The sequence below is a fragment of the Melozone crissalis genome, unplaced genomic scaffold (genome assembly GCF_028551555.1).
Source record: "Melozone crissalis strain CALT ecotype California unplaced genomic scaffold, PUWL_Pcris_2 ptg000107l_1, whole genome shotgun sequence".
NCBI classification, from domain to species: Eukaryota; Metazoa; Chordata; class Aves; order Passeriformes; family Passerellidae; genus Melozone; species Melozone crissalis.
Genome location: NW_026535884.1, coordinates 30,156 through 51,930, shown reverse-complemented (window position 1 = coordinate 51,930; position 21,775 = coordinate 30,156). Strand labels below are relative to the sequence as shown.

The 21,775-nt window shown below is 55.1% G+C and overlaps 1 protein-coding gene across 1 annotated transcript; it reads left to right on the top strand.

The window, feature by feature from the left end:
• The first annotated feature begins 5,490 nt into the window (after positions 1-5,490).
• LOC128947540 (protein-arginine deiminase type-1-like) lies at positions 5,491-21,408 on the top strand. Its single transcript, XM_054291841.1, has 17 exons — positions 5,491-5,582; positions 8,315-8,489; positions 9,265-9,334; positions 10,723-10,796; positions 11,584-11,701; positions 11,780-11,905; positions 12,657-12,832; positions 12,912-13,015; positions 13,921-14,044; positions 14,859-14,966; positions 15,049-15,200; positions 18,346-18,490; positions 18,964-19,057; positions 19,604-19,683; positions 20,170-20,295; positions 20,375-20,599; positions 21,400-21,408. The coding sequence occupies exons 1-17, from the start codon at positions 5,491-5,493 to the stop codon at positions 21,406-21,408; spliced, it is 1,998 nt and encodes a 665-aa protein (XP_054147816.1).
• Positions 21,409-21,775: the final 367 nt, after the last annotated feature.

Genomic DNA, 21,775 nt, shown 5'->3' with positions numbered 1-21,775 from the left:
GCTAAATATTCATTTTCCAGCCCAAAGTGCTGCCCCAGATTCTGGAAGCCACAAGCAATTAGCGAGCAGCAGCAGAGCTCGGGAGGATGTTCCTTCTTTCCATCCCTCTCGGGCTTCCCTTTTCCAGCCCCGGCTTCCCTCCGTGGGGATGGAGTCCCTGGGATTTATAGGGATCGTCTCCATGCTGCCGTTCCCCCATGGAAAAATGGGGAATGGGGTGGGATTTAAAGCCCTTCCAATAATTAATAATAAATAATTCTGGGATTTTGCTGGGGAGTATCCTGGATGGGATATTCAGGCCAGGAGCTGGGACGTTCAGGCTAGCTCCACATGGGAATCTGATCTAAATTGGGATAATTTCCATTGGAATTGCGGTAATTTCCACTGGAATTGGGATCGTTTCCATTGGAATTGAGGGGTAGGAAGGGCTGTGGAATGGATATTCCTGGACTTTTTAGGGATCATCCTCCCCCTGGAATCCCCCCATGGAATGAGGGGGAATGGGATGGGATTTAAAGCCCTTCCAGCCCAAATAATTCTGGGATTGTGCTGGGGAATATCCTGGATGGATATTCAGGCCAGGAGCTGGGACGTTTGGGGCCAGCTCCACGTGGGAATCTGAACTAAATTGGGATAATTTCCATTGGAATTGAGGGGTAGGGAGGGCTGGGGGATGAATATTCCTAGACTTTTTAGGGATCATCCTCCCCCTGGAATGAGGGGGAATGGGGTGGGATTTAAAGCCCTTCCAATAATAAATAATTCCGGGATTGTGCAAGGGAATATTTTGGATGGATATTCAGACCAGGAACTGGGACATTCAGGGCTAGCTCCACGTGGGAATTTGATCTAAATTGGGATAATTTCCATTGGAATTGGGATAATTTCCACTGGAATTGAGGGGTGGGAAGCGCTGGGGAATGGATATTCCTGGAATTTTTAGGGATCATCCTCCCCCTGGAATCCTCCCATGGAATGAGGATGAATGAGATGGGATTTAAAACCTTTCCAGCCCAAATCATTCTGGGACTGTGCTAAGGAATATCCCGGATGAGCATCCGTGAAGTTCAGGGCTGGGAAAACAGGGAATCTGAGTTAATCAGGACCATTTCCACTGGATTTGGGATCATTTCATTGGAATTCGGTTTTTCCATGGATCTGTCCCGCGGCTGTGCCGGGACCCGGAGGGATCCCGGTTTATCCCTGGATCCGTTTCGCGGCTTCCCGGTGAATCCGAACCGCTCCGAGCATTCCCGGGGGTTTTTAACTCCCAGACCGGACCGGGAGCTGCTCTGCCCGAACCTCCCTCTGCCCGCCCGAATTCCCAAGCCTGGAGCTGGGAGCAGCCCCCGCGCTCCATTCCCGAGGTTTTCCCGGATCTCGGGGGTTTGCTGTCTCCGGGTGCCCGCTCGGGGCTCCGGGGGTCGTTCGGGCTCCGCGCTGCAGGCTCGGAATCCCGGGGGCGGGAGGGGAATGTTCCCCCGAGGGCTCCGGGCTGACCTTTCGCCGTCGGGAGGTGCCAACAGGTGCCCGTGCCCGGCCGGGATGCGGGAATTCGGGATGGAGGCGCTGGGGCAGAGCCGGGGCTGAGCGGGAGATGTGTGGGGCGGGGCAGGGCAGGCGATGTGTGGGGCAGAGCTGGGGCCCGGTTCCAGCCGCAGGGAAAATCTCTGTTCTGCTTTTCCTGGACTCTTCCCACTGGGATCAGCAGCACCGGAGCCTCCCTGCGGGCAGCCGCCTTTCTTTGGGGCAGAAGAAGGACGGAGAGGGTTTTGGGGTGCTTGGGCAGTCCGGGTGTTTTCAACAGAAATTCTGGGTTTTCCCAGAATTTTTTCCTTCCCCAAACCTGCCTGCTGCGCTTTTTCCCTGCATCCCAGGTGGGCTGGGGGATGCGAGTCTTCCTTATCTGCCTGGGATGCTTCAGCCAAAAAATCCCCTAAAGACATCCTAAAAAAATCTAAATAAAACCTAAAGAAACCGTAAAAAAAATCTAAAGAAACTCTAAAGAAACCCTTCAGGAGCCCCAAGCCCTGCCGAGCCCGGCGGGGTTTGATAACTGGTTCGATGTCTCGCCCTGTTCAGGTAATTAGGCTGACACGGCTCGTAAAGGTTCCTTCCTGCCTGCAATTCTGCATGCGGGGTAATTAACCAGCTGTAATTAACAAGCTGTAATTATCGGCTTAGGGAGATTATCGAACTTTCCTCGGCAGAGTGGTGCTGCAGGATGGGCGAGGAGCAACGCCCCGGAGGGATCCGGCTGTTCCTGGGGTTCCTGGGGGCGTTCGGGATGGATTGGGATTGGGGAAAAGGGGCTGGGATTAGGGAAAAGGAGATTGGAGAAAAGGGGCTGGGATTGGGGAAGGAAAGAGGCTGGTCTTGGGGAAAAGAGGCTGAGATTGGGGGAAAATTGGAATTGGGGAAAGAAAGAGTCTGGGATTGGGGAAGGGAAGAGGCTGGGATTGGGGAAAAGAGGCTGGGATTGAGGAAAAGGGGCTGGGATTGGGGGAAAGGGGATTGGGGAAAAGGGGCTGGGATTGGGAAAAGGGGATTGAGGAAAAGGAGATTGGGGGAAAGGGGCTGAGACTGGGGAAGGAAAGAGGCTGGGATTGGGGGAAAACTGGAATTGGGGCAAGAAAGAGTCTGGGACTGGGGAAAGGGGCTGGGATTGGGGAAAAGGTGATTGGGGAAAAGGGGCTGGGATTGGGGAAGGAGAGAGGTTGGGCTTGGGGAAAAGGGGCTGGTATTGGGGGAAAACTAGAATTGGGGCAAGAAAGAGTCTGGGATTGGGGAAAAGGGGCTGGGATTGGGGAAAAGTGTCTGGGATTGGGGGAAAATTGGAACTGGGGAAAGAAGGAGTCTGGGATTGGGGAAAAGAGGATGGGGGAAAAGAGGCTGGGATTGGGGAAGGGAAGAGGCTGGGATTGGGGAAAAGTGGCTGGGATTGGGGGGAAATTGGAATTGGGGAAAGAAAGAGTCTGGGATTGGGGAAAAGAGGCTGGGATTGGGGAAGGAAAGAATCTGGAATTGGAGGAAAGCTAAAGGCACCCCCAGAGCAGGCTGCCCAAGCTCCCTCATGTGATGGACAGGCGGAATCTGTCTGTCATGTGCCACTTTCCCAGGACAGGCTGTAATTAGGGAGAAGCTCTGAGCTCCAGCTGGGCTGGATGGCTTCGAACCCTCCTGTCCCTGTCACAGCCAATGGCAGCTGCAGGAGGAAGAGGAGGGAGCGCAGGTTTGGCCCAAACCCTGCCGGTGCTTGGGGCTGGGCGAGATCCTCAGCAGCTCAGAACGGGCTGGGACTGAGCTGCAAAACCCACCCGGCCCTGGAAGGTTTGGGGTCTCCGTGCCCAGGGGTGGGTTTTGGGGAGCACTGAGATCCCAGCTCCTGCTGAGCTCCCCTCCCTAGAGATCACAGAGTACCCCAATCCCGCTGTCCCAGCCCCAGGTGTGCTCCTGCCCCGGCCCCAGGTGTGCTCCTGCCCCAGCCCCAGGTGTGCTCCTGCCCGGCCCCAGGTGTGCTCCTGCCCCAGCCCCAGGTGTGCTCCTGCCCGGCCCCAGGTGTGTTTTTGTCCATCCCTCGGCCCAAACCAGCCGAGCAGGCTCAGAGCACGGCCTAGGCCCCTGCCCAGTACAAACCAGTGCAACCAGCATCCTCCAGTGGGGAGCCCGGCCCTCTGGGGCCGCTCCACCATTCCAGCTCCCAGCCCAGGGATCCACCAGGGTTTGTGCTTCCAGGAAGGCCTGGAGAGCCAACACCATTCCCAGCAGGAGTTTGGGTGGTGCTGGGCTGTGGAAAATGGGTTCTTATCCAAAATCTCCAATGAATAAAGCCTGGGAGAGCCTGGAAACGCCACCAGCATTCCTGGCTGGAGCATCCTGGCTGCTCCTCCGGGCTCCTCCAATTCCTGAAGCTTTTCTGGGGTACGAGACACGGAGCTGGGGGTGGCTGCTGCAATCAAAGTGGGAGGGAGCCCTTTCCCAGAGCCCTTTCCTGGAGCCCTTTCCAGATCCCTTTCCCAGAGCCCTTTCCTGGAGAATCGTCCTGGAGCCCAGCTGGGCTCATCCCAGCAGTTTGATCCCACAGGGAATTCCCTGCTCTGGCAGCTGAGGACGTCCAGCTCGGTGCAGTGCTGGCTCTGGTTCCTCTGAGCCCTGCCCGGCTCCCCTGAGCCCTTTCCTGCTCCTCCCTACAGGGGTTTGGCCCTTCCCAGCCCTCTCCTTTCCATTCCCTGTCCCAAACACATCCCATCCTTCCCATTCCCTGTCCCAAACACATCCCATCCATCCTGAACACATCCCATCCTTCCCATTCCCTGTCCTGAGCACATCCCATCCTTCCCATTCCCTGTCCCAAACACATCCCATCCTTCCCATTCCCTGTCCCAAACACATCCCACCGCATTCCCTGAGGACAAGCCGTTGGAATTCTAGATGCTGAGAAATTTAAACTTTTGTACTACAACCTCTAACTCAAGAAAACACTGCATTCAACCTAAAGCCGTAAAGAAAGCTTCCAAAATTTATTAATAACACTAAGATTGCGAGTGTGTAGTTAATTAAAAGTGAATACTAACACAGAGTAGGAAACTTAAAATTTAAAGTTTTAAAATATAGCAATAGATATAAAATAAAATAAAATAAAATAAAATAAAATAAAATAAAATAAAATAAAATAGACCCTGTGGAGCTGCTTCCCCACAGGCAGGGCTCCCTCCCTCCCGCTCCAGCCAAGTTTCCCTGCTCCCAGGCAGGCAAATCCTCCAGGATGGGATGGCCTGGAGAGTGATGGATATCTGCAGCACAGCTTCCAGCAAAGGGGAGCCTGGAAACCTCCATTCCCCTGGAGCTCGGGGTCCAAGTGAGACACAGAGGAGGCTGAGTTTCCTTGGGAAGCCTCTGCTTGTTGGCTGTTGGTGTTTTCCCCTTCCCCGCCTGCCCTATAACCAGTTCTCCCTGCCTGTCCCTCCCGTCCTTGGGATGGTTGGGATGGGAAGGACCGGCCTGAGCAAACATTTCCTTTTGTTCAGCTGTACTCAGGCATGGCCCTGCTGCTGCAGCTGGGGCTGTGACTCACCCGGCCCAGAGAGGCCGGCTGGAAAATTTGGGGTGTTTTAAAGAAATGCCCGTTTTAATGACAGCACTGTAATAACCCCAAACAACCACCCTGCGCTGCCGGGGGCCTGGGATGTTTAATGCATGAGCTGCAGGGCTTGAGATGGAGCTGGGGAGGTACAAAAAGAGGGGAATAAACCCAAACCCCCGCTGAGGAGCATCCAGCAGGGCTGGCTGTCACCTGCTGTTCCCCCTGGAGCCGCCCCAGGGCTGCCCTATCAGCTCCATCTCGGGATGGAGGTGGATCCAGGGTCCCCCGGCCCGAACCCCGTCATCCTGGAAGGAGGAGTTTCCTTCCCGAGCCTTTTAATCCAGTCCTGCTGGTTTCCCGGCACTGCCGGCGGAGCTCCCTGCCCATGCGGCCGTGCCCGGCTCGCCATGGCCCCGCGTCACGTCGTGCCCATGTCCACCAGCCACGCCGCCCGCGGCGTCTGCGTGCTGGGCACCGAGGTCTTCCTGGACACGCGCCGGTAGGGCCGGGCACGGGGCAGCCTGGCGTGATCCATGGAGCTGCTGGGATCTGGGATGGGTTTGGGCTGGGATTTGGGATGGGTTTGATGGGGTTTGGGCATCCCGGGCTGGGATTTGGGATGGGTTTGATCAGGATTGGAGCACCTTGGGCTGGGATTTGGGATGGGTTTGGTCAACATGGGGCAGTCCAGCTAGGGATTTGGGATGGGTTGATGGGGGATTGGAGCATCTTGGGCTGGGATTTGGGATGGGTTTGATGGGGATTGGGGCATCCAGGGCTGGAATTTGGGATGGGTTTGGTCAGGAATTGGGGTATTCCAGCCAGGGATTTGGAAGGGTTGATGGGGATTGGGGTATTCCGGCCAGGGATTTGGATGGGTTTGATGGGGACTGGAGCATCCAGGGCATGGATTTGGGATGGGTTTGATCAGATTGGGGCATCCTGGACTGGGATTTGGGATGGGTTTGATCAGCATGGGTATCCCAGCCAGGGATTTGGGATGGATTTGATAAGGACTGGAGCATTCAGGGCTAAGGATTTGGATGGGTTTGCTCAGATTGGGGCAGTCCGGGCTGGGATTTGGGATGGGTTTGATGGGGATTGGGGCATCCTGGGCCAGGGATTTGGGATGGGTTTGCCCAGCATCACGGCATCCTGACATGTTCCACGGAGCTGCAGGGCTTTGAGATGGGTTTGAGGAGGAGCGGGTGGTGAGGGACTCGGAGCTCGTCAGGAGTTCACCCAAGGGTTGGAGGGACAGGTCCCTACAGAGCTGGGTGTGCTTTGGGGGATGATGTCCACGGGGAGGTCATCCAAGTTTTGTTTTAGGGGATGATGTCCCATTGTGTGTATTTTTGGGGATGATGTCCCATGAGGACCTCACCTCAAAACTCTGGTTTTTGGATGATAACTCACAGGGAGCTCACTTTTGAAGATGATATCCCACAGGGAACTCATTTTTGGGTACAATATCCCACAGGGAGCTCATCCAAAGCTGGAATGTTGGCTCGGGGCATTGCAGCGGAGCCGGGCCAGGATGGTTTGGAGGCAAAGCCCAATCACACCCCGGCTAAGCCCGGGTCTATTTCTGGCTCTAAGAACATTGGGCAAGAGCAATTTAAGATGTGCAACTCGGAGCTAAAACGGGAGGAGGAATAAAATGTGTGGCTCAGGCAGAAAAAATTTAGCAGCGGCCGTGCACGGGCAGCGTCAGGAAAAGGGATTTTTGCAGAATTAAATATGGGGTGGCTTTATTGGGCAGATAGGCAGCTGTCCCTGCCCTGCTGCCACAGTGTCATTATTTAATAAATCACATTTATAATGACAGAGAACACAGACCTGGCCGGTCAGCATCGCATCCAGGCAATTATTGGGATGGAGCGCTGGAGCCAGGCCAGGATGTGCCACCGTCCCCTCAGAGACGGTGCTCTGGCTGCCCTAAAACACCCTCGTTTCCCCCTCTCATGCAGGCGGGAATGTAGAAAACCCACTATCTGCAATTTTTTGTCCTGCTTTTGGACTTGGAGTCGTCTCAGTCCTATTTAAACCTATGGAGTCCAAATGGGGTAATTTGGCTTCTTAGCAACAAATTTGAGCCGTGGTCCCAAACAGCAGATGGTGGAAGCTCTTCCAGGCTTAAAAATGGGATAATTTTATTCATGGGGAGCACTGGCTGGGGGGAATTTAGTGATGGATGCATCAATTTGGGGTTGCTTGGGGCAGAACATGGAGCTCATTGGGAATCGGGTCGCGCTGCTGAGGTGGGAGGGCCAGAAACCCATGGCAAAGAGCCCCAGATCTGTGGATCCGTGGCTTGGGGGGAGGTTTGGAATGGGATCCAGCACTCCCCAGATCCACGGCTTTGTCAGGTGTTTGGGATGGGATCTAGCATCCCCCAGATCCATGGCTTTGTGGGGTGTTGGGATGGGGATGGGATCCAGCATCCCCCGGATCTACTGCTTCATGGGATATTCTGGATGGGATCCAGCATCCCTCTGGATCCACAGCTTTGTGGAGTGTTGGGATGGGATCCAGCATTCTCTAGATCCACATCTTCATGGCGTGTTCCAGACCGGGATGCCAAGCCCATGGAATGCCTTAATCTCCTCACAATCTGCTGGAGGCACCGGGGACAGCCGTGCCAAGAACAACACCAGGGATAAATCCCTGAAGTGGCGCGCGGGGTTTTGATGTTGTGGTTTTTATGTTCTCGCTGCCCAAGTTTCCACCCGGTTCCCCCTGGGACGCAGCCAGGGGAGCGGGAGCAGGTCAGGGCTGCCGGGATGGAGCGGCCGGGGCTGTAATGAGCAGGGAGCAGCACTTCAAAGGCTCCCGAGGATGTCACGGAGCTGCGTGCCCGGATCCAGGCTCCGCTCCAGCCCCAGCATCCCTCAGGTCACGGGATGGTCCCACAACACCCAGCTCCATGCGTGGTTGGCATGAAAATCATCCTGGCTCTTCCCCAGTTGGGGTTTTGTCACAGGACACTGAAATTCAGGGAATTTCGCGTGGTTGCAGAGGGAGGTTGGATGTGGGATAAACCACGGCCGGACGTGCCGGAGCTGCAGCAGGAGCCGGGCTTGCCCAATGCCGCCACGTGTGGAACTCCAGGGACCATTTCATCACCCAGAGATGGTCTCAGGGCCCCTCCCGCCCACTCGTGGCTGGGTTTAATTCCAGGTTCGGGGACTTGGCTCCCGTGGTCTCTGACCCGAGGTTGCTCCATTCCAGGTCCACCCCGAGAGGCGCCGCGTCCTTTGACGTGCACGCCACACCGGCGGTGACGGTGCACATGATCCACAGCCCTGCCACAAAGCCCAGCCTGGACGCCCGGTGGCCCCTGGATCCCGACATCGAGGTGGTGGTGACCATCGATGTCACCAGCAGGACCGTCGATGACAACCAGGTCAGGTTGTCCTACGTGCTGTTCAAGTGGCCAAACTGGGGGAAATAAGTGACATTTCCTAGGAAAACTCAAGGATTTATGAGTAACGCTGACACTAGGGTGGTTTGTCATGGGAAAGCTCGAGAAGAGTTGTGTAATTGGCACTGACAAGAAACGAAACCCAGAAGGAGAAGGTCCCACTTGGTGCCCCAACAATGACATCACAGGGGTTGCAAAAGTCGGTGCCAGGCAGCAAAAAAATAGGCCAAGTCTGATGTTTTCTGTGCCCGATTTTGTGCTGAAGATGGCACAGAGGGTTCCAATGAACTGTGATTAATGAAGAATGGCTGGAATGGACCTCCCAGGGCCTGGATGTGTGGGCAGGCAGGGGTTGGAGTGGTGATCCTTGTGGGGCTCTTCCCAGCTCATTCCATGATCCCGGGAGGGCAGAGATCCCACCAGCCCAGTGGGGCGTGGGATGGAGATCCCACCAGCCCAGAGGGGTGTGGGTCACGGTGTGGGGATGGAGTTCCCACCAGCCCCGTGGGGTGTGCATCATGGTGTGGGGATCGGGATCCCACCAGCTTGGTGGGATGTGGGTCACAGTGTGGAGATCCCACCAACCCAGTGGGATGTGGGTCACAGTGTGGGGATGGAGATCCCACCAGCCTGGTGAGATGTCACGATGTGGGGATGGAGATCCTGCTGGCCCAGCGGGGTGTGGGGTCATGGTGTGGGGATGGAGATCCCATGAGCCTGGTGGGATGTGGGTCACGGTGTGGGGATGTCTCTGCAGGTGAAGATCTCCTACTACGACCGTGAGGGCCGCGAGCTGGCAGTGGCCTGGCTGTACCTCACCTGTGTCGGTAGGTGCCCACCAAGGCTCCAGGAATTCCTGGTCTCTTGAGATCTGACTGGATCCACTCGGCCAGAATTCCTTGGGGGCCACAGGCAATAAAGGTTTGGGTGTTCACCAATGCTGACGAGCAAGAAGGAAATAATTAAACCGTGATTAATTAAACACTGCCTTATATGGTGTGGGAGAGACGGAGGCCGGGCCGTGTCCCCACCCAGGAGCATCCTCCTGTGTTGAGGTGGTTCCTCGGGAGAAGAGGATCCATGGGAGATCTCCTCACCCAGCTCCAGCCAGCACCAGGGGAGAGGGATCGGCACCGAAGCGGTGCCTGACCTATTTCAGGAGTTTAGGGCGAGGTGAATCATCCCCTCCAAATGCCTGCTCTCCCCTGCTGACTACAAAGGGAGTCTAGACAACCAGTCTGGGTGCAGAAGTCTCCACTTGGATGGATTAATTACCCTAAATTTGGGATTTTCTGAAGCGTTCACATGACAGTCTGACCCGCGTCCTCAAATCATGCCTACGCCTCCCAAAATTACCCCTGGAGAGTCTGAAGGTTTCCCATGTCCCATGGCCCTCACTGGAGCCAACTGGGGCCACCACTGGCCACAGGGATTTTGCCTTCCAAATGTTCTTCTCTTGCTTGGATTTAGAGTTTCCCTCCTGGCTTTTCCACGTCGTCCTCCCTGCCCCAAGGAGAACAATGTCTATCTCAATTCCTGTGTTTTCCACACTTTGTGTGTCCCATCTGGAGGAGTTTTTGGGTTAGGATTGAGATGGGGTTTGGATGAGGTCACCGATAAATCTTTGCAACAGAGGCAGAAATTTGGGGTAAGAAGAGCTCTATGAGGAAATTCTCAGATTTCCTAGAAATTATTTGGGTGTTTGCTCAACCACAGTAAAAATGCATTTTTGTGCCTCTGCCGTGTTTTGGCTTCGTGGAAAACACGACAGTCAATAGGAAATGGGTGAAAACGTAAAAAAATGCCATGGGAACATAAAATCTGCTGTGAAAACATAAAATCTGCCATGAACACATTGAAAAATGGCAGTAAAACAAAATCTGCCATGAAAAAATGCTATGAAAACATAAAATCTGCCATGAAAACATAAAATCTGCCATGAAAACATAAAAAATGCTGTGAAAAAATAAAATCTGCCATGAAGTGGGGATGTCCCTGCTGGGGGGAACCAAAACGAGAGGAGACAGCTGGAGATCAAAGAGGGAAAGCCATGGCAAAGCCGTTGGGTTGGATTTTTTTCTCCTGTTCTGTTGGGTCTGGAGCAGCTTTGGGGGGTGAGATGGGGGTGGTGTGGAGTCGTGGTGCCAAGGAGAGCCCAAAATGTCCCCAAGATCTCGTCCCCTGCCCATGGCTTCCTTCCCTCTCGCTGTTCCAGAGGTGTCCCTGGACGTGGACTGGAGCCGGAGCGGCCGAGTGAGGAGCAAGGGCAAGGACAAGGACAAGGACAAGGTGAGCAGAGCGTCCTGGGAGGGCGGATCCATCACCGGCCTCTTCCTGGAAAATCTCCAGGGGGCACAGGGACCTGGGTGGTGTCTCTGTGAGGGCAAACAGCCCGGCAGATCGTCAGCCTACTAATTGAGCAGGAAAAGGATTGATTTTCCTATTCCACGCCAGAGCCACCTGCAGCTACAGCCTGGCCCCGAGGATCCTGTAGGAGAAAACTCTCGGCTTTTTCCTCCCTTCTTTCCCCCTTCTTTCTCCATTTTTTCTCTCTTTTTCCTCCATTTCTCTTTCCTTTTTCCTCCCTTTCTCTTCCACCTCCATTCTCTTTTTCTTTACCTTTTTGGGCCCCAAATCTGCCGTTGAACGAGTTGAGCAAACAGCAGGAGATTTCCCCCTTTGGCCACTCATCTGCCTGTGCCCAGGCCCTCAAGCTGGGCTAATTAACCACAGATCAGCCGGGCTGATTAACCACAGCCTGATCGGAGGTGCAAATTGGTATCAAGATGGGCTCAGCTTCCAGAAGTGCTTCAGCCATGTCCAGGCGAGGCTGGAGGCACTTCCAGCCTGGCTGGGAGATAAAATCTCGGAGCAGTCGGTGCAGGCCCTGCTGGAGCTGCCGTTGGGATGGGGTGGTTGGAATGGCGCTGATGTTTCCTCAAAGTGTGGTTGGGTTCTCCTCCAAGCCTGCGGCTTTCCTTGGCCCAGCATGGTGGAAATCCTGCTCCTGGGTGTTTTCCTCAGCCCAGCATGGTGGAAATCCTGCTCCTGTCCCCTCTTGGTGCTTCTCCTCCAGGCCAAGTGGATGTGGGGCCCGGACGGACAAGGGGCCGTGCTGTTGGTCAACTGTGACCGCGACAGCCCCGGCACGGGGGGCACGGACAGCGGCCAGGCGGACATACGGACACCGGCAGGTGGGCTGTGGCCCCGAGGGGCTCCCTGGGGGTTTCCCTGCTGCCATCCCCTCCCTCCGTGTCCCCTGTGCCCCGCAGACCTGCAGGACATGTCGGTGATGCTGCTGCGGACCGAGGGCCCCAGCGCCATCTTCGCCGAGTACCCGGTGGTGCTGCACGTCCCCGAGAGCGACGCGGACAAAGTGCGGGTGTTCCATGCCGTCCGTGAGTGCCTCTGCCTCCCCCAGCAGCCCTGTGGGACCCCAAAGCCAGCCAACCCCACAGGTTTTGTTCATTGGGGCGCCCCTGTTTGCTGTAGTCACCCTTTTACCCCGAAAGCTCTTCTGTTGTCACACACAGTGGTCTATATGGGAAAAATCAAGGGGGAGAAGGCTCCAAAGAGGCTTTTCCCACCGAGGGCTGGAATTTTGACATTCCCATGGCGCGGGAAGCCCCATGTGGCTCCCGGCACTGTTTTGGCTCGGGCAGGGAGCCAAGCAGCCAAGCAGCCCGTCCCGTTGGGCAGCGCCCTTCGCCTTTGAACGGTTGGATCCCCGTCAGCTCCGCGCCGAAAATCAGGTCCGGGGAGCCAAGGGTGTCATTAGAGATCCTCAGCCGGAGACACGCTCCTTGAAAGGGCTGGACCCGAGGGGACGGAGCCCTCTTTGTCCCAGGAAGATCAAGCGTGTTCCCCAGGGAGGAGGAGGAGGAGGAGGAGGAGGAGGAGGAGGAGGAGGAGGAGGAGGAGGAGGAGGAAGAGGCTCTTCTGCCGCCCTTGGGCACCAGCCACCTCCTGCTCCTGCTGCTGTGCCCCCCTTTGGGCAGGCTCTGGGAATTTGGGGTTCTTCAGGCTGAGTTTGGGGTGGGAATCCAGGGTTCTCCAAGCTGAGTTTGGGGTTGGAATTCAGGGTTCTCCAAGCTGAGTTTGGGGTGGGAATCTGGGGTTCTCCAGGCTACTGGGTTTGGGGTTCCCCAGGTGGTGATGCCTACCCGCTCTACAAGCCCGTGCTGGGCCCGGACAAGCTCTCCTACGTGCTGGAGCACGCTGGCCATGGGGACAGCACCTTCTACGTGGAGGGCCTGGTGTTCCCCGACCGGGGCTTCAGCGGCCTCGTGTCCTTCAGCGCCAGCCTGCTGGAGGTGCCCCATAAGGTATGGGGGGTCGGCCCCACTCCTCCCCCAGCAAGCCCCCCGTGGTTGGAGGTCCCAGACTCTGTTTTGGCTCCTCCAGGACTCGCCGGGCACGCCGATCTTCACGGACACCGTGGTGTTCCGCGTGGCGCCCTGGATCATGACACCCAACACGCAGCAGCCCCTGGAGGTGTTTGTCTGCAGGTAGGAGGGGTGTCCATGGACAGGGGTGTCCCCTGCCCTGGGGCACGCGCCAGGGAGGAGTTCCTGACCCTTCCTGGCTGTGTGTGAGCCAGGCTTAGGCATTCCTGACTGGGAATGGTTGGGAAGGGAGCCAGCTGCTGCCGTGGGAGTCATTTCCATCCCAAGGAGAAGGGTTGGAGTTCCCTCTCCAGGTCCATTCCCATGCAGGAATGTTGCCCAGGGCATTTGAATCTCAAGGAGAAATGCTGGAAGAACACCTCCAGGTCCAATTCCATGCAGGAATGCTGCCTGGGGTGTTTAAATTCCAGGGAGAAAGGTTAGAGTTCCCTTTCCAGTTCAAATCCCACAAAGGCTGGAGTTCCCTCTCTAGATCCAAAGCCACAAAGGCTGGAGCTCCCTCTCCAGCTCCATTCCCACAAAGGCTGGAGTTCCCTCTCCAGTTCCAATCCCACAAAGGCTGGAGGATCCTCTCCGGATCCAAAGCCACAAAGGCTGGAGTTTCTTCTCCAGCTCCATTCCCACAAAGGCTCGGATTCTCTCTCCAGCTCCATTCCCACAAAGGCTCGGATTCTCTCTCCAGCTCCATTCCCACAAAGGCTCGGATTCTCTCTCCAGTTCCAATCCCACAGAGGCTGGAGGACCCTCTCCACATCCAAGCCCACAAAGGCTGGGGTTTCTTCTCCAACTCCAATCCCACAAAGGCAGGAGTTTACTCTCCAGCTCCAATCCCACAAAGGCTGGAGTTCCCTCTCTACTCCAAACCCACAAAAGTGGGAGTTCCTTCTCCAGCTCCACTCCCACATGGAAATGCTGCCTGGTGTGCTCAGGATTGAGGAACGAGCTGTGGGCTTTTGGGGGCTCCCCGTGATCCCCCTCAGAGCCCCAGCCCCTCGCTGTCCCCCCAGCATCAAGCAGGGCTCGGATTCCAATGAGGCCTTCCTGGAGGGGCTGCGGGAGCTGCTGCGCAAAGCCAACTGCAAACTGACCGTGTGCTCGGAGCAGGACTCGCGCAGCGACCGCTGGATCCAGGTCAGCTCACCCGGGAACAGGAGAGCCCCACTGTGGCTTGGGCAGATCCTGGAATGCCAGGGGATGGACACTGAGGCACAGGGAATGCTGCTGGAATGGATGGGGACCATGGCCTGGGAGCACAGCCTGGTACCAGGGACATAGAGGGGCACCGGGACAGGGACCCCGTGGGGCTGTGCAGGAGGGGCCCCACTGCAGGGGGGACCCCAGTGAGAGGGGGGACCCTGTGGGGCATTGCAAAGGGGACCCTGTTGCAAAAGGGACCCCATTGCAAGAAGGACCCCGTGGGGCATTGCAAAGGGGACCCTATTGCAAAAGGGACCCCATGGGACATTGCAAAAGGGACCCTGTTGCAAAAGGGACCCTGTGGGGCTTTGGAAGGTGACCCCATTGCAAGAAGGACCCCATGGGACATTGCAAAGGGGTCCCTTTTGCAGAAGTGTCCCTGTGGTGCTTTGGAAGAGGAACCCAAGGGACACCTCCAGAGTGACCTCATTGTGCAAGGGCACCCCATTGAAAGTGTCACCCCGTGGGGCTGCGCAGGAGGGTCCCAGATCCAGGGGGGCCCCAGGGGGACACTGTGGCTGTGATGTCACCCCATGGGGCTGTGCAGGAGGGTCCCAGTGCCAGGGGGACGCCAGCAGGACACCATGGCTGTGGTGTCACCTGCCGGGCAGGAGCTTCCCAATGGTTTAGGCTGGGCTTTGCCAGGCTCGCCCCATTTCCTGCCCCACCCTCCCCGCATCCCTGATGGAGATTCCTATCACCCCCGGGAGCCTTCCTCCTCCTCCTCTTCCTCATCTCCTTCCCACAGGATGAGCTGGAGTTTGGCTACGTGGAGGCTCCGCACAAAACCTTCCCCGTGGTCTTCGACTCACCCAGGAACAGAGGCCTGAAGGATTTCGCTTTTAAGAAGATCCTGGTGTGCCTTGCATTGAAATCCCCCTTTTTCCCCAAAAAATCCCCACATGGGATGTTCTTGGCACCTCCTCTCTCTTTCCCAGGGCCCGGATTTTGGCTACGTGACCCGGGAGCCTCCTGGGAAGAGCGTGACCAGCCTGGATTCCTTTGGGAACCTGGACGTCAGCCCGCCGGTGACGGTGCGGGGCAAGGAGTACCCGCTGGGGCGGATCCTCATCGGCAGCCCCCTGCCCTGGTGAGCACCCAAAACCCTCCCTGGGCCATCCCAAAACCCTCCCTGGGACATCCCAAAACCCTCCCTGGGACATCCCAAAACCCTTCCTCAGGAACCTCTTGGAGAAAAGACCTGGTCCTGATGCCCATAAAATCCCAGATTTTACAGCAAAATCTGCTGCTCCTCTGACCCTCAAAACACCCGGCTGCTGTTTTCCTGTTTTTCCTTTACACCTTTTCCCCTTTTCCCTTTCCCCTTTTCCCTGTTTTCCCCTTTTCCCTGTTTTCCCCCTTTTCCCCTTTCCACTTTTCCCCTTTTCTTTTCCCCTCTTCCCCTCTTCCCCTCTTCCCCTCTTCCTCTTTTCCCCCTTTTCCCCCTTTTCCCCCTTTTCTCCCTTTTCTCCCTTTTCCTGTTTTTTCCCATTTTCACCCCTTTTTCCCCAACCCCACACACCCGGACTGGGTTTGTTCTTTGGAAGAGGAGCAGGGGAGGCCAGGACAGGGTGAAATCCTGAATAACCAGGGGTTGTTGTGCCCATGACATCCCGAATAACCGGGGGTTGTTGTTCCCCTGAAATCCTGAATAACTGGGGATTGTTGTTCCCATGGAATCCCAAATAACCGGGGGTTGTTGTTCCCATAAAATCCCAAACAACCGGGGATTGTTCCCACGAAATCCCGAATAACCGGGGTTGTTGTGCCCATGAAATCCCGAAAACCCGGGGGTTGTTGTTCCCATGGAATCCCGAATAACCAGGGTTGTTGTGCCCATAAAATCCCGAACAACTGGGGATTCTTGTGCCCATGAAATCCCGACTAACCGGGGTTGTTGTGCCCATGAAATCCTGAAAACCTGGGGGTTGTTGTGCCCATAAAATCTCGAATAACCGGGGTTGTTGTTCCCATGGAATCCCGAATAACCGGGGTTGTTGTGCCCAGGCCGGGCGATGCTCGGCAGCGAACAAAGCTCCCTGCCAAGCCTCCACAAAGGAGGGCATTTTCTGGGAAAAACAACACCCGCTCCTGATCCCATCCCAAAAAACCCACGGGACACTCCTGTCCCAGCGCGGGGCTTGCGGTGCTTCCAGAGAAAAGGAAATGCAGGGAAATGGGATTTTCCCAGCCCCACTGGGGCCCCAATTGTCCCTCATTACGGGGAATTTAATTAATGTCTTCCCAGCCCTTTCTGTCTAAGAAAACTTGGCCCTCACACCGAAGTGAGGCGGGATTTGGGAATTTCAGGGATGGGAAAAACTCATCCCAGAGGTGCCCGAGCAGAACCAGGCATGGAATGATTTCATCTGTATGGATAGATCCAGCCTGGAGATGTGTTTATGGAAAATGTGGGGATATATCCATGTATTTATCCAAGATACAGGCAGACACACTGATATATTTATGGAATATTAGGGATCTAGTAATATATATTTGTACTCATATATTTATATCAATACATATATCTATATAAATATATATATAAAATATATTTTTAGCAATATATATTTATATAACATACACATTTACACAGTTTACAGGGAAATGTTGATGTATTTATCTAAAATACAGAGAGATACACTGATATATTTATGGAATATTAGGGATCTAATAATATATATTTGTGCTTATATATTTATAGGGATTTAGCAATATATATTTATATAATGTATACATTTATAGCCTTTATATATAATATAGGGATATATCAATGTATTTATCTAAAATACAGGGAGACACATTGATATATTTAAGTAATATTAGGGATTTGGTAACATATATATTTATGTAAGATAGGGATTTAGTAATATGTATTTATATAATATGTGGATTTAACAATATATATATTCAAATAATATAGGGATTTAGCAGTATATATTTCTATGATATGTATATATTAGCATGTATATATAATATGGGAATATATAGCTGTATTTATCTAAAATACAGGGAGATACATTCATATATTTATGTAACATTAGGGATCTAGTAATATATATTTATATAAGATAGAGATTTAGTAATATATATATTTATATAGTATAGGAATTTAGCAATATATATTTATATAATATAGAGATTTAGCAGTATGTATTTCTATAATATGTAGATGTTAACACTTTATATAATATAGCGATATATTGATGTATTTATCTAAAACAGAGGGAGTTATGTTGATATGTTTATATAATGTAGGGATCTAGTAATATATATTTATATAAGGTAGGGATTTAGTAATATATATTTATATTATATTGGGATCTAGTAACATATATTTATATTGATATATTTATATAATGTATGGATCTAGTGATATAGATTTTTATTTATGTATTTATATAAGATAGGGATTTATTAATATATATTTATGTAATACAGGGATCCAGTAATGAATATTTATAATGAAATGTTTACATAGCATATAGATTTAGCAAAATATATTTATATAACATGTAAATATTGCCTCACTTAATAAATAACACAGGACTACATTAATATATAACAGATATAATGATACATAATTGGGTCATTAGGCAGATAAATCTGTATTAAAGCAGAACAATCTATAATTTATTTTATTACATGTATTTAAATACGTGGATGTCTGTAATGTAGCTTGGGCCATTTTCCCTGAAAAACAGGATAAAAATGAGCCCTGGGGTGATCGGGGGGAGGTTTGGGGAGTGGATTTTGGGGAGGGGGTTTTGGAGCAGAGAATGGGTTTTGGGGTAGGGAGGGGATTTTGGGGAGCAGGTTTTAGGGAGAGGACCGAGTTTTGGGGCGGAGAGTGGGTTTTGGGGCAGGGAGGAGATTTTGGTGAGGGAGCAGATTTTAGGGTGAGGTTTTGGGGAGGGGATTTTGGGATTGGTGTTTTGGGGCAGGGAGTGGGTTTTGGGTAGGGGAGTGGGTTTTGGTGAGGGGGTTTTGGGGAGTGAATTTTGGTGAGGGAGCAGGTTTTGGGGTGGGGAGCGGGTTTTGGGAAGGGAGCGGGTTTTGGGTTGGGGTGGGGTTTTGGGGTGGGGGTTTGGGTGAGGGAGCAGGTTTTGGGGTGGGGTTTTGGTGAGGGAGCAGGTTTTGGGGTGGGGGTTTTGGGGCGGGGGTTTTGGTGAGGGAGCAGTTTTTGGGGCGGGGTTTTGGGCCAGGAGCGGTGCCCACCTGTGCCTGTCCGGCAGGATGGCCGGGCGCAGGATGTGCCGCGCCGTGCGGGATTTCCTCTTCGCGCAGAAGGTGCAGGCGCCGCTCGAGGTCTACTCGGAGTGGCTCAGCGTGGGCCACGTGGATGAGTTCCTCACCTTCGTCCCTGCCCTGGACAGGAAGGTGCCAACCCCAGAGCCTGCCCAGGGCTCTTCACAGCACCCAAAAAATCCCCTTTGACAGCTGTTTGTCCTTCTGGGAGCTCTGGGGGATGGAGCCCCTTTGGGGTGACCCAGGGGGATGGGTTTGGGATTGGCATGAGGATCTCATGGCCCAGGGGTGGATTTGGGATTGGCACGAGCATCTCATAGTCCCAGGGATGGGTTTGGGATAGGCATGAGCATCTCATGGCCCAGGGATGGATTTGGGATTACTGTGGGCATCCCATGTCCTGGGGATGGATTTGGGATTGGCATGGGCATCTCATAGCCCCAGGGATGGATTTGAAATCTCCATGAGCATCTCATAACCCCAGGGATGGATATGGGATCTCCAAGGCCATCCCATGGCCCCAGGGCTGGGTTTGGGATGGCCGTGGTGCCTCTGGGGTGTTTTGTCCCCCACACCAGGGGTGACCCCCGGGCTCTGTCCCGCAGGGATTCCGGCTGCTCCTGGCCAGTCCCAACGCCTGCTACAAACTCTTCAAGGAGAAGCAGCAGCAGGGCCACGGGGAGGCCACGCAGTTCATCGGTGAGGGCTGAGGCCATCCCTAGGGAACGGCATTCCTGCTGTGCCTTCTTGCTGTCCCTTCCAAGTATCCATTCCCAGTGTCCATCCTGCTGTCCTTCCCACTGTCCCTTCCTGCTGTCCATCCCTCTGTCCATTCCCAGTGTCCATCCCTCTGTTCATTACCAGTGTCCATCCTGCTGTCCATCCCACTGTCCATCCTGCTGTCCATCCCACTGCCCATTCCCAATGTCCATCCCACTGTCCATCCCACTGCCCATTCCCAATGTCCATCCCTCTGTCTATCCTGCTGTCCACTCCACTTTTTATCCCTCTGTCCATCCCTCTGTCCATCCCACTGTCCATCCTCCTGTCCATCCCAGTGTCCATCCCTCTGTCCATCCCGCTGTCCATCCTCCTGTCCATCCCAGTGTCCATCCCTCTGTCCATCCTGCTGTCCATCCTCCTGTCCATCCCAGTGTCCATCCCAGTGTCCATCCCTCTGTCCATCCCGCTGTCCATCCTCCTGTCCATCCCGTCCCTCTGTCCCTGAGCGCTCCCTCGCTCCAGGGCTGAAGGGCACTGAGAAGAAGAGCATCGACGAGATCCTGGCGGACGAGTCCCTGCGCAGCGACAACCGCCACGTGCAGGTGGGACCTGGGGGCTCCCCCTGCTCATTCCAGGGGGGTTCCGGGGTGCAGGGATGGGATTTGGGGTCCTGGGGAATGGCCGGAGGGGCTGGAGGGCTGAGGAGAGGGAGATGAGCCGAGGGACATGGAGAGGATGGGATGGGATGGGATGGGATGGGATGGGGATGGGATGGGATGGGATGGGGATGGGATGGGATGGGATGGGATGGGATGGGATGTGGATGGGGATGAGATGAGATGGGATGGGGATTAGATGAGATGGGACAGGATGGGGATATGATGGGGATGGGATGGGTGGTTGTTCCCAGGGATGGGATGGGATAGGATGGAATGGGATGGAGATGGGAGGTGTCCACAGGGATGGGATGGGATGGGGATGGCGTGGGAGGTTGTGCGCAGGGATGGGGTGGGATCCAGGCAGGATCCAGCGGGGTCTGTGGGTGGGATGTGGAGGGCTGGGATGGCAGCTCTGGTTCCTTCCCACAGCGCTGCATCGACTGGAACCGCGACCTGCTGAAGCAGGAGCTGGGGCTGAGCGAGCAGGACATCGTGGACATCCCGCAGCTCTTCATCCTGACCAACTCCCGCGCCGACGCGCTCTTCCCGGACATGGTGAGACCCCGACCCCACAACCCTGCCCCGATCCCGATCTCCAGGATCAATCCCTGCTGTACTCCCCGCTCTGCTCCAGGTGAACATGCTGGTGCTGGGCCGGCACCTGGGCATCCCCAAACCCTTCGGGCCCGTGGTGGGCGGGCGCTGCTGCCTGGAGCAGCGCGTGCGGGAGCTGCTGGAGCCGCTGGGCCTCTCCTGCACCTTCATCGACGACTTCTTCTCCTACCACGTCCTGTCGGGGGATGTTCACTGCGGCACCAACGTGCGCCGCAAGCCCTTCACCTTCAAGTGGTGGCACGTGGTGCCGTGCCCTGAGCGCCCTGGGCCGGGTCCTGCAGGGAAAAGCGCATTTCCTGCAGCCCAGGGAAGATGTGCATCTCCTGCAGCCCAGGGGGAAGGTGCATTTCCTGCAGCCCAGGGAAGGTGTGCATTTCCTGCAGCCCAGGGAAGGTGCATTTCCTGCAGCCCAGGGGGAAAGGTGTATTTCCTGCAGCCCAGGGAAGATGTGTATTTCCTCCAGCCCAGGGGGAAGGTGCATTTCCTGTGCCGGAAAAGCACTGACAGCTCGGGTTTGGCCAATAAAGCTTCACGGACACTGAGGGGGCAGCATTTCCCCGTTTCTCGTCCTTCTTTCCTTCGCTCCCGGTGTGAAGAAGTCTTTTGGAGCCTGGTTTTGGGCACGGGGGTTTGGTTTGGGGCTGGTGGGGACAGCGGGGGTGGGGAGGCTGCTCTGGGGGGTGCGGGCCCCATCCCACGTCCGCGGGGTCACTGAGTCCGCGCCCGCGGCTTTGCAGCTGATGGCACCCCCAAAATTCCCTGTTTTGGCCAAAAAATCGCTTCCTGCTGAGGAACCTGGTTCTCAGGCGCAGGAACCCCTCCTGCCCTCCTCGGGGACCTTTTCACGCCTTTCCAAGAGGGAATTTCCTCCGCTCTTCGTCTCCACCGGAGCGCGACACTTCCCCGTGCCCGCCTGGCACCGCCTGGCACCGCCCCGGGAACCGAAACCCGCCCAGTGCCCCAGGCACGGCTCGGCCCTGCACAGCCCCGCTGCCGGTTCTGGGGCCAGACACGCTGATTTTGGGCAATTCGCTCTCCTGGCAGCGTTTCTGAGGTGCGGCTGCACCTGCGGCTCGAACAGAACCCGCGAGGGATGCTGCCACATATCCCCTTCCCCCTCCCTTTTTGCCCCAAAAGCGAGTTTCTAACCCCATTCTGACCCCATTTCCAACCCCATCCATCGGAGCTATGTCCCTGCTGATATTCCCGGGCCCCGAGGAGCGACATTAAACCCGGGCCGCGGCGTGATGGCGGGGAGGGGGTTTGGGAACAGCTGCGGGACAAAGCGCTCCGGGCTCCCACGCGCAGCCGGGGCTTTAATTAAAACAAAGGTGATTAACGCCGCCGGGGGTCCGCTGTCCCCCGCGCTGTCCCCATCCCCGCGGAGCCCGCAGAGCGCCCTGCCCGCCCCGAGGGAGAA

What these genes read in the sequence shown, in the direction of transcription:
- LOC128947540 (XM_054291841.1), top strand. Translation starts at nt 5,491, where the DNA reads ATGGCCCCGCGTCACGTCGTGCCCATGTCCACCAGCCACGCCGCCCGC. An exon ending in GCTGTACCTCACCTGTGTCG is followed by an intron (nt 9,335 to 10,722) that starts GTAGGTGCCCAC and finishes TCGCTGTTCCAG; the next exon opens with AGGTGTCCCTGGACGTGGAC. An exon ending in GCGACAACCGCCACGTGCAG is followed by an intron (nt 19,684 to 20,169) that starts GTGGGACCTGGG and finishes TCCTTCCCACAG; the next exon opens with CGCTGCATCGACTGGAACCG.